A 12,434-nucleotide genomic window follows, 5' to 3' on the forward strand; every position below is an offset into this window, starting at 1 on the left:
TATGGTCATAATAAAACTTGAGTTTACTTTAATTTAAATGTGTTTATATGAAAATAAAATTTTATTATGGTATATTAAATAAATAACAAAACTTAATTTCAATAGATATACAGAGATTAAAAATAATATTAAGTAGTCTAGGTTTGTTTAAAATGTTCAAGGAAGTATTTAAAAAAAAAAAAAAGTTGTGAACAATATAGTATAAAAACAATATAGTATAAAAATATTATATGTTAATAGTAGATTAGATGTTTTTTTTTTTAAATATGAAATTAATAATGCTTTCAAAAGTCTTAGTTTTATTGATTAATCTAGAAAGATTGACACATGTATTTATATATTTATCAGTAAATCAACCACAAGATCTACATCAGTCTCATCATCATTTATAATTAGAACAGGCAACACTTCCTCATTATTAGTATTATATAATCAAAACATATCTGAAATTGTCTTTATTGTAATTTTTTTCACCTAATACATTTTTTAAATAATACTTGCTGTTAATATGGGACAATTTCTTTAGAAAAAAATATTGATGGTTTATACTTAATTTGTTCTTAAATTGCAGGGTTAAATTTTAAATAAAAATCATTTCAAATACAATTAAAGCTTAATAAATTATTTATATTTTAAATGGATATGTATTTTTTGATCAGTTTTACATAATAAAATTGTGTTTATTTTTTTTTTCTTATTATTCTTGAAGTTAAGCTGCAGTGAGTAACAGCTTCAAGTACTGTGATTTCTCATGTAGAATTGTATTCTGTATTTATTGTCGAATGGAGTCTGGTATGGGGGAATATATAATTTCATTTTGTACACACTTTTCAATGCAATAAACACACCTTCAGACTTGATAACAGATACTTGTGATAGTATCATAATCTGTAATTTACATTGATAAATGTTATCATAAGTCATTATTAAGATTTCTAGACTACAAAGTTTGTTTTAGTCAACATTTATAAGGCCCAATGATATAACTTACAACTATCGAATTGACTCTGCTATAATAAGATTTGAAATAGACAAGCAAATGTCACTGACCTGAGGTAGGTTGGCTGCGATTTGCCGATGCAGCGAGTCCCGCTCTTTCTCCACATCCTTGAGCCGCAACTCCGTGTCCCCGAGACGTTCCTGCGTCTCTCGCAAGCTTTCAACTAATTTATCTCTTTCATCTAACATAGACACCATGAGCTGCTCAAAGTTTGCGTCCTCGCCAGAGAACTGCGAACTCCTTTGGCTAATACTGTCTTCAGATATCGTGGGCATCACGTCGCACATCATATTCCACATTTTAATTTAACATCAAACTAGAATACTTATCGTACACGATACACCGAAAAACACAATGATTTCGATCACCGTTTTACATATGTTTCGGCACAAACGTTACCTAAATCTAGCGCACAAAACGCGAGAACGTTGCTTCACATTGTCGAAATATTCGTAAAAGATTTTAGTCAAAATTTCGGGAGACATTATAGTTCGATATTTAGAAAGACACACCTAAAACTTATACTCCTACGATTCCATACTATCACGGTACAAGCGGCATGTCTGCCATCTTGGAATGGAACGTCAGTCTTACTGCCAAAGATTAAAGCATATGAGTATACCATAAAAACAGACGTACCAATTACCACAAAAGCCATTCTTTGTGATAATTTAAAGTTTTAATATTATTAAAATATTACGGCCTCAATTATAAATATTGCCTAGCGTCTGTTTAGTTTTAGTAGTAGTAGTAAGTATTGATTTATTTATTTCTCTTAATATTGATTTGACATTCGAAAGAGAAATACACGGCATTGTTTTACTTATCAATTAGCTATTGGTAACTTTACAGGTAAGAACGTTAGATTTTAATTGCAAGATGTGCTTTATAATTACAATTAATCATTCTTACTTCTAAAAACTTAATCATCATTATTTTATTAAAGTTAATTCAAAGTATGTATTCAAATAGACTTTCACAAGCACTTGCAAATAGTTTTCAGAATGTAGATTCTACTGAGAAGAATCAACAAGAAACTTAGTAGTTACTCTTTTTTAATACAAATTCATATAAATTGCGTACACCTAGCATTTTGTCAGATATATATTTAGAAACAGAGATGATGTATGTAAGCCATTGATCGTTAACAATTTGGCATTAATGTTCATTTAATTGCGTATCAAGTGAGTTTATAGTAAATAAAAATATCTTTGATTATAATATAGTAACTGATTAGAAAGATCAAAATAATAACAAAAATAACAGATCATAAAATAATAACATTTTTTTGTTATTTATCTGAATTAGACTTTTGAAATTAGCGTTTCGTAAAAACGTTACCTGAAAATTAAAATAGTTTATAATTATAAATTATTTTACTTTTAATTATAAAGCTATCAAATGAGATCGTAATGACGTTGACAGAGAGAAAAAGAATAAACCTAACTAATTCATTGTACGATATTAATTTGACTTTTCAGGAATATGGCTGGTCTGATATTTAGTACTTACTATTAAATCTTTGACACTATTTCTACGAAGCTACGCTAGAGGTCATTAGTAATAATTATGAATGAAATTCTTAAGCATTTTTTTTTTCGAAAATGTAACTAATAGGGATATTTTTTTTGTTTCATAATAATACTATAAGCGAAAATGTGTCTCTATAGTTGTTAATTTAATAAAATAAAATCACAATATATAATAGTATTTACAAATAAATATAAATATAATTTCATTTAATTTGTAATCTTTACGTCATTTACCTTACCTTATAAATAATTCGTTGTTCTCCATTATAAATTTATTTAGAGTACAAATGACAAATATAATGCATAATGCACAAATAATCTATGTATTATCTGTGATTTTCCAAAATTCAAGAAATATTTTTAACCTGTAGTCCCATACTTCAACAGTCAACTTATTACTTATATTTTCTCTCAGCTCACTGCCAGTTTCCGTATTGCGTTCTCTCTTTCACTTCACTCAATGTCAATAAGCAATTCCCAAAATTTTGTACATAGCGTGGGTAAATTATAATAAAGATTATATTATTAATGATAACAGTAGTTAAAATTCAAAACCAATTTAATCAATAAGTATGAACAAGTGGTAAAAAGAGCTTCTAACTTGAATGCGGGTCCTTGCTCAACGTCTTGTTTTGTTTGTTATCAGTAAAGTTGTTAGATGCCGAAGAAAAAAGGTAAAAAAAAGACGAGCAATGCAGGTACGAATCATTCAATAAATATTTAGTTATTATTTTAGTCTTAGTATATAATTTGTGAATCAATATAATTACATTTATAGTTATGAAATCTATTTCATCATAGTTCCAATTTTTTATTGACCTCTAAAGTACTCATTAGCCGAGATGGCCTAGTGGTTAGAACGGGTAAATCTTAACCGATGATCGTGGGTTCAAACCCGGGCAAGCACCACTGTATTTTCATGTGCTTAATTTGGGTTTATAATTCATCTCGTGCTTTACGGTAAAGGAAAACATCGTGAGGAAACCTGCATGTGTCTAATTTCATTGAAATTATGCTACATGTGTATTCTACCAACCTGCATTGGAGCAGCGTGGTGGAATAAGCTCCAAACCTTCTCCTCAAAAGGGATAGGAGGCCTTAGCCCAGCAGTGGGACATTAACGGGCTGTTACTGTAAAGTACTCATTAGTTCATAATATAATTTTTCAGACTTCACCTTAAATGACTGTGCTAACGCACTGAAACCTGTTGGCAGAGTTAAGAAGTCAGTTGTATCAGAAGATGTTCCTGAGAAAACATGGGAGGATCTTGAAGATGATGATTTAGACATAATCGAGGAAGTAAATGCTGATGGAAGTAAGAATTTTGTATACAAGAAGAAGAAAAATCATTCCAAGTGTGAAAATATTGATGATCAAACTGGTATTGTATATCCGGAAATTGTTTGGTATCTTATATCTCCTTACATTAAGCCAGAAGAAGTTGGTAATTTTGCTAGAATAAATAGAGCAACATATGCCATAACTAAGCGAGAATCATTTTGGCGAGCATTATACAGAAGATATTGTCAGAATCACCCAAAACTCCCAGAGAAATTACGTATAGAGAATAGTTATAAATTGTATGGCTTGAGGCAGAGAGTTATACGAGCATTACATCACACTTATGATGTGTTTGTTAAGAAAATATTGCAACAAGCAACTCAGGAGAGTCGACCGCACCAGCTGGTTAAGAGGCGCTGTGTCAATGTTTGGTATTGCAAAGGGCAAACATACTGGTTTGTTTATTTTAAATTGAAGAAATCAAATCCTGACAAAAGAATTACAACAAAGGATTTCATTGAGGAACTTGGACGCATTGATGCTAATCCAGAAGTGGATTCCCAAGTTATGCAGGTAAAATATATATACAGCTATAAAATATTAAATACCTTCATAGCTATTTTTTAATTACATAAGTAGATTTTTCTAACTGACATATTACTAAGGCTTAACAGTAACCAAATATTACAAAAAATTAAATTCAAGTATTAAAACTGTTTCTATTATAATAATGTTTTGTTTTTGTACCATATATGTGCATCAAATGCTTTTCATTCAAAGCATTTTCTTTCATATAATTCATATAGGTATATTCATATCTGTAATAGGTTATTATCTTTAGAGAATCTTATCTATATCGATAAATGAGGAGATATTTTCTTGTAAAACCTCGTTAAAAAGTCTACTATACTAACATATACATAGAACAAACTTATATTAGAAGATGTTCAGAGAAGATTGCAGTAAATTATATTATTACTTAAGTAGGCTGCACTTTGTAGTTTCAATCTCTTCAAAATTATGAATGAAATTATTTAAATTATTGACATGAAATGCTTGAATGTTTTGTTCTTGTAAATTATACAGGCCAAGTTCCATCTTAGACTATTATATTAAATCTCTAGTATTCTATAAATGTCAACGGTTTTCTTAAAAGTACTTGAGCAATCAATATTTTGAATAAGTAAGATACAGATATGTAATTTTAGTTAAACTAGTGATAATTATAATTGCATTAAATATTAGCAACCCTTTTAATGTCAGGCAATAACTATTTTTTTTATTGCATATATCAAAGAAAACAAGCTTGTATTCAGTGAGTGTGCAATTGTTAGAAAAAGCAATAAATTGTTTAAATTAATATTTTTTCATTTCGAAAAACATTTTAATAAGGATTATATAAAAAATAACTTATATGATAGAAAAGGACATTACTAATATTAATTCATTATTCATATGAAATCATTTTTAGTCATTAACAAAAGACTAATTAAAATAAAATAAAAAAATCTTTAATTAACGTTGTTTTTTTTTTCTAGGTAACCTGTCAAAACTTTTATGAAGTACCACCACTAATGGGTATGACTCTATCATCAGTGAGTGTGGTGCTCTCACAAGGTTTTAGACACCACAAATTGCTCCTAGGCTTCAACACCGGTCACTACAACATTTCGAGGAATGTAATTCCTGAATGTTCCGTGGTTATTGACACGGTTGTGAATATTTTGGTTTATGATTGGTGGCATCCGAAATACCCCAACTTTGAGAATAGGTTGCCGGTGATGGATGAAGAGTCGTTACCAGTATTAAAAAAGGATTTCTTTACAATGTGTAATGGAGACCTATGAGTAATAAATCTAATATAAATATAAAATATTTTTGTTATTTTTTGTTTTATTCATTTGTTAAAACGAACTAAATTATTTAGTTGTAATTTTTTCTTTGGTTTTGATTATGCTATTTGTCGCTAGATGGCGGTGCCTTTTATTTACTTACTGCCTATGTTCAGTACGTCGTAATGTTGAAAGCGGTTAGCACAAAAGTTAAACCTTTTTATAGATATTGTCGTAGGAAGTTTTAATTATATTTAATTATAATTACTGTTTTACGTATCTCAAAGTCAAAAAATTAATCTATATATTTGCTAATGTGGGCCATTTGTTTAATTAAACACGCTTGCGTAAATTAGTTTTTTTTTTTTTTATAGAATAGGAAGGTGGACGAGCATATGGGCCACCTGATGGTAAGTGGTCACCAAACGCCCTTAGACATTGGCATTTTAAGAAATGTCAACCATCGCTTATAGCCAATGCGCCACCAACCTTGGGAACTAAGATTTTATGTCCCTTGTGCCTGTAATTACACTGGCTCACTCACCCTTCAAACCGGAACACAACAATATCAAGTATTGTTGTTTTGCGGTAGAATATCTGATGAGTGGGTGGTACCTACCCAGACGAGCTTGCACAAAGCCCTACCACCAGTTAGTAGTATACTTATTACTTAAATATAGAGTAATATCTAATTGATATCATATTATACCCGAGACTAAGCGACTAATATAGTCTAGAGATAAGTAGCAAATTAATTTTAAGTGGTTGATCGACACACGAGTAAAACCGGGGTTTTGGCTCGTAGGTAGCTCGCCCGAGATTACTGCAATATTGTGGTTTTAAAAACCGAAAGAGCTGGCTTGTGGCTCGTCAATATCACTGGTGGTAGGGCTTTATACTGGTGGTAGGGCTTTGTGCAAGCTCGTCTGGGTAGGTACCACCCACTCATCAGATATTCTACCGCAAAACAGCAATACTTGATATTGTTGTGTTCCGGTTTGAAGGGTGAGTGAGCCAGTGTAATTACAGGCACAAGGGACATAAAATCTTAGTTCCCAAGGTTGGTGGCGCATTGGATATGTAAGCGATGGTTGACATTTCTTACAATGCCAATGTCTAAGAGCGTTGGTGACCACTTACCATCAGGTGGCCCATATGCTCGTCCGCCTTCCTATTCTATAAAAAAAAAAAATATATTATTTCGCTCGCCACACAAAACCGCGCGTCGATTACGAGCCGGCGAGCCGAGCCGACTTTTTAAGCGAGACTTGAGGTGAACTATCTATTCGCATAATGTATCTTGTATTATTTTAAAATAGGAACCAATAAATCTAATAATTTATATATATAAATAATTTATATAGTTCAAACATTCTCAAATAATTTCTAGTCCATTTATCGACAATTATTTTATTGAGTTGATGTGTGACAGCTATTCCCTTAACTAAAACTCCATATAGCTTTCGCTCGTTTTTTAATATTTCGCTGTATGCAAAAGCGATATAACAGACTTCCAGACTACATTCATACCGACAAGACATCTTGTTTTGCGTTACAAGGTATGAAATTTTTGCTCGTTAATCGATCGCGCTGAACGAACCGCGACTAAAATCGCAGTATACAATTCGTGTAGACTCGATCACTCACTTTAAACATATGAAATGACTTCGACTTTTTTTATTATGAATAAATAAACGTTGTGCAAATTCTTAGAGTGGATTTTATTTTACACGTATGTTTGCTCTTATGCAGGTTCGCCACTAGTTTGGCCGTTTGGCGACTGACGCTTGCTTGCTTATCAATAATATTTAAACTAAATAAAAAAATAACTAATAAAAAAATAACAACATAATATAATACCAACACAAAAATACACCTCCAGTACCAGCCAAGAGACAAGATTTTGATACTTATCAGATGATTGTCGTTAGGTTCAATTTAGTCATTGACCTTTAATCTTTCTAAGTCTCAAATATAATTATTTTAATTGACTATGACCGTTTGTAAAAATTGTCACATTCATTACTATAGTTAATTTGTTATTGAACGGTCGCAAAAAGTTATCGTAATGTTTCCGTTTCTTGTTGTTGTTTTTGTAACTGTTGTGGTAAGTGATTATTACGATATATGTATATTTAAGGGTAGACTTTACTGATACACGGCTAATTAGGAAATAAATTAGGAAAATGCTCATAAATAATAATGGAACGCGCTTTACAAACAAGACAACAATATTTTTAAGAAACAAACTTTTATACATTTTTGAATAAATTTGTATCGTCTGAATTTTCCTTTGCGTAATATATTTATAAATCTACTCGTGCTCAAACGTGAAGAAAAACAACTTGAGAAAACCTGCATGTGTCCGATGAAAATCCGTGCTAAATTCAAAATGCTTCAATGAGCATCGAGGAAGAAGAAGGTTTGAAACTTTCGGAATAAGTTCCAATCCTTTTTCTCGTCAAACAGTGGGACATTTACCGACATATTATGGCTACAAATACGTGCATGCATTTCAGGCATGCCAGGCGAATCTTGCAGTCAATCAGCCGGTTGTATGTGGTCCCATGCCTAAGGAAGTAAGTATATTTATTTTTTTCTTTCTTAGATGCACAGGATCTCCTTATGGAAAAAGCCTTTATATTTGTTAATTAGGTTTATTATAATGTTAAATATTACCGACCCGAAACCGAAACAGCCTGTGAATGTCCCACTGCTGGGCTAAAGGCCTCCTTTCCTCATTTTGAGGAGAAGGTTTGGAGCTTATTCCACCACGCTGCTCCAATGCGGGTTGGTGGAATACACATGTGGCAGAATTTCAGTGAAATTAGACACATGCAGGTTTCCTCACGATGTTTTCCTTCACCGTAAAGCACGAGATGAATTATAATCACAAATTAAGCACATGAAAATTCAGTGGTGCTTGCCCGGGTTTGAACCCACGATCATCGGTTAAGATTCACGCGTTCTTACCACTGGGCCATCTCGACTTTTACCTAAATATTAATTAAATATTAGTTAAATATTAATATATATTAAAATACATTATAATTACTCTGTGGAGCTTGCCGGTTCTTTTCAATGGAATCTACATTCCGAACAGGTGGTAGTTACATAAATCTTGTAAAATGAAGATTCAAATGAGCTTGTTATTCTTGTTGTATTGAATAAACTACTTGTCCACTTGAATAAATTATATTGACAACCAGTAATTACGATGATTAAGTTATGAAATATAATTAACTAACTTTTTTTAGGTGTATTCTTGCCTCGGTGCGCCAAAAGTTGTAAAACTGGAAGTAGCCAGGCAGTGTGAGAAGGATTTGTCTGAGGTAAGAATTATTCAATAGCTAAGAGTTAAGATTGGGTAAGATGTACGAGTGGATAGAACCCGCGGATGTTATCAAAGGTTGCGACGCAGAAATTCGAGTTTCAAGTACTTGTTTTTCCAATTCAAATTGTCGTAGAAAAAAATCTTAGATATGTTTTTTCGTCAATGCACAGCGCAGAAGCGTAATGATTCGTGTACCGCTGTAATGCTCACGTCGTTGGAGAAAAAGCCCGCATTGAAAAGTGAATAGTAAACCCATGGTTTTTTTCTGATTGTCATTCTGACCATATTTTTACGAATTTGTAAATTTCATTATAAGTATTTCTTAATTCCAGTGCGAAAGAATGACATGCTTGTTCAATAAGTCCGGTTGGATGAAAGCCGATGGGATTGACAAGGAGAAATTGTCGGCCCACTTTGACCAGCTTGCGAAGGATTACCCTGAATGGGAGCCAGCGGTGCAGAGCGCGAAAGCGATGTGCCTAACCGATGATCTGCCAGCGCAGGGGATTCACCTAAACTGCCCAGCCTATGATGCTATGACGTGCAGTTTTGCAAGCTTCATTAAGGTATGTATTTATGTATTATTCAACTTTGTGACAAATTGAGATTTTCCAATATTTTAAGTTAATTGAATCTCTAATATATATATGCACTTAGAGTAGATATATATATCTACTTCAAGTGCGTTTAGAGTAGATATATATATCTACTCCAAGTGCATTTTAGATGCGAAGAAGAAAGGAGACCGAAACCCACGACCGTTGGCCACGTGTCGCCTCTGCGACAACTAAACATAACAATTTTCCCCTAGAACACGCAGCCGTCACAGTGGTCCTTATTGCCGGAATGCACGTCATCCCGTCAGTTCGCGGCCGCCTGTCCCGTCTGCCCGTCGGACTGCTTCGCCCCGGTCGTACCTATCGGTTCATGTAACGCTTGTCAGAGCCTGCAGAGATCACCTTGATTTAAAAATAACTTAATAACACAATAAATAAAGTTATAAGTTTTATTTTGTATTATTATTTATTTTAAATGAACGAACGGCTATTTCGATCCCTTATACATTGTGAATATAAATATATACTTAATTAAAAACTTACGTACCGCAAATTTGTATTTATTGATACTAAACAAAAAAATCGCTGAAAAGGGTTGTAGTGTAATATTTGAAAAGAAGTTGATAATTTAATGGAGGTAATTAAAGGTCGAACAAATAAACGTTTGGCGATGTCGTCCTGATCGTTTTAAGTGGAGGCACACTAGAGCTCTGTGCAAGTCCACTCCTATTGCCTCCATCTCATAATTCGATGGGACGGCAAATCTGATACGTTGAACCTTCGTCTGAACTCTCGAACGTAACACATAAATACGTTGAACTTTAAATACTTTCAGAGGCATGGGAGTGTCAGCACTGCCAATTTCCAGACTATTGTGAATATCTTTCTGAAAAGACAAGTATATTTTATTGGCCCGGCCCAAACTTCGCTGATTTCGCTGCCACCGCTCAGAAATCCGGACGGATCGCTAGCTCACAGTCCGCAAGAGCAAGCTGATCTCCTGGCTAAACTCTTTGCCGATAATTCCGTCATCGATGATTGTAGTGCGCTGCTACCTACAATACCTTCATGTGGCCATACAATGCCTGACATCAAAATCAGGCAACGTGATGTGCGTGCGGAGCTGCAATCACTTGATGTACGGAAAGCTAGCGGTCCCGATGGAATACCAGCCATAGTGATGAAGAAGTGCGCAGCGGAGCTGTCTCCTGTGTTAACGCGCCTGTTCCAACTTTCTCTCTCTTCGGGATGTGTGCCGGAGGCTTGGAGAAGAACTAATGTGCAAGCGGTTCCCAAAAAAGGGGATCGGTCTGACCCGGCAAATTATCGGCCAATAGCTATCACCTCAGTACTTTGTAAGGTGATGGAACGGATTTTAAACAACCAACTGATCCATTACCTAGAAGATCACTGTCTAATTAATGATCGTCAGTACGGGTTTCGACCAAAACGGTCCACAGGTGATCTTCTAGCGTACGTAACACACCTCTGGGGTGAAGCTATCGACAAGCATGGAGAATCGTTGGCTGTCAGCCTCGATATCTCCAAGGCTTTCGACAGGGTCTGGCACAGAAGTCTTCTCTCCAAGCTGCCGGCATATGGTCTGTCTGCTCAGCTATGCACCTGGATTGCCAGCTTCCTACACAAGCGTAGCCTTCGTGTTTTAGTTGATGGTTGCGCTTCACAATTCTATGTAGTGAATGCTGGGGTCCCCCAGGGATCTGTGCTATCTCCCACACTCTTTCTTTTGCATATCAATGATATGCTCTCTCTTGGGAACATACATTGCTATGCAGACGATAGTACAGTGCATGGTGGATACCACGGACGCGCAGTGGCTGGGCAAGCGGAAATTGAGGAGAGGCGGAAGGATCTTGTCATTGAACTCGATAGGACGTTAGAGCTCATCGCCAAATGGGGCTCTGATAATCTTGTTGAGTTTAATACCAAGAAAACACAGGTATGCGCTCTCACGGCGAAAAAGTCAACATTTTCCCCTCTTCCCTCCCTCTGTGGTACTCCGCTGGTGATGCAAAGCAAAATCGCCATGCTGGGGATTGACGTTCGCTGTGACCTTAGTCCAAGGGATTACATCGAGGCTGTTATAAAAACAGCTTCACGGAAACTCGGAGTTCTGAACAAGGTGCGGCGCTTTTTCACGCCACAACAACTGTGCCTGCTGTACAAAACACAGGTACGGTCTTGCGTGGAATATTACTCGCACCTTTGGGATGGCTCCGCTAAGTACCTACTTGAGGCCTTGGACCGGTTGCAGCGACGTGCCGTACGCATTATTGGCGACGTAAAGGTCACAAACACCCTTGAACCTTTACAATTGCGTCGTGAGATAGCAGCACTGAGCGCTTTCTATCGACTGTATCACGGCGAGTGCTCTGAGGAATTATTCTCTCTAATTCCTGCTTCCCCCTTCCTTCTTAAGTCCACGCGAGCTGGTTCTCGATGTCACCGCCTAACTGTGACATCAATTCTATCGCGAACAAAGAAATTTGGCAACTCCTTTCTTTGTCGCACTTCCAAAAAATGGAATTCCTTACCAGCTCACGTGTTCCCCTCCTCTTACAACCCTGGTTCTTTCAAACGAGGCGTGAAGAGGCATCTTGCGGGCCGGCAAGGCGAAGGCGGCTAGTGCAGAACGTTTTTCCCGTCTGTACTAGCCTTCGTCGCGTTTGGACTCTACTACCACTTACCATCAGGTGGAGTAGAGTCATTTGCCCTCCCGGCGAATATAAAAAAAAAACCCCGGCCGTCGGGATCGCCGTGCATTGGTGAAAGCCGAATGAAAATCTTGGTAGTTTTTGAGATTTTTGCCTTTAGACAGACTGACATACAGACGCGGTAGGACGACTTTTTTAATAAAATTTTAGTCCTTATCAATT

At 35.2% G+C, this 12,434-nt stretch overlaps 3 protein-coding genes across 10 annotated transcripts in view; 2 read left to right on the top strand and 1 right to left on the bottom strand.

The window, feature by feature from the left end:
* The window catches only part of LOC126772162 (liprin-alpha-1), a 148,066-nt gene extending 146,501 nt beyond the window's left edge, over positions 1-1,565 (bottom strand). For all 7 annotated transcript variants that reach the window (XR_007669629.1, XM_050492365.1, XM_050492368.1 and 4 more), the window contains exon 1: positions 1,051-1,565. Coding sequence is in view for 6 of the 7 variants with exons in the window: in XM_050492365.1 (XP_050348322.1) it covers positions 1,051-1,299 (249 nt within the window). In the remaining variant the exon portion in view is untranslated. The remainder of the gene's footprint in view (positions 1-1,050) is intronic.
* A 1,381-nt stretch (positions 1,566-2,946) lies between these two features.
* On the top strand, positions 2,947-5,698 carry LOC126772222 (transmembrane protein 183). Its single transcript, XM_050492490.1, has 3 exons — positions 2,947-3,230; positions 3,702-4,387; positions 5,353-5,698. Exons 1-3 carry the CDS (start codon positions 3,191-3,193, stop codon positions 5,659-5,661), a joined length of 1,035 nt encoding a protein of 344 aa, XP_050348447.1. The 5' UTR covers positions 2,947-3,190; the 3' UTR covers positions 5,662-5,698.
* A 2,004-nt stretch (positions 5,699-7,702) lies between these two features.
* Positions 7,703-9,951, top strand: LOC126772272 (uncharacterized). Of its 2 annotated transcripts, none has more exons than XM_050492563.1 (5): positions 7,703-7,753; positions 8,166-8,225; positions 8,904-8,978; positions 9,313-9,546; positions 9,792-9,951. In XM_050492563.1, exons 1-5 carry the CDS (start codon positions 7,715-7,717, stop codon positions 9,942-9,944), a joined length of 561 nt encoding a protein of 186 aa, XP_050348520.1. In that variant the 5' UTR covers positions 7,703-7,714; the 3' UTR covers positions 9,945-9,951. The 2 variants fall into 2 exon arrangements, with proteins under 2 accessions (XP_050348520.1, XP_050348521.1); XM_050492564.1 differs by having other exon boundaries at positions 9,403-9,546.
* The last annotated feature ends 2,483 nt before the right edge of the window (positions 9,952-12,434 follow it).

Source organism: Nymphalis io, chromosome 12 (genome assembly GCF_905147045.1).
Source record: "Nymphalis io chromosome 12, ilAglIoxx1.1, whole genome shotgun sequence".
NCBI classification, from domain to species: domain Eukaryota; kingdom Metazoa; phylum Arthropoda; class Insecta; order Lepidoptera; family Nymphalidae; genus Nymphalis; species Nymphalis io.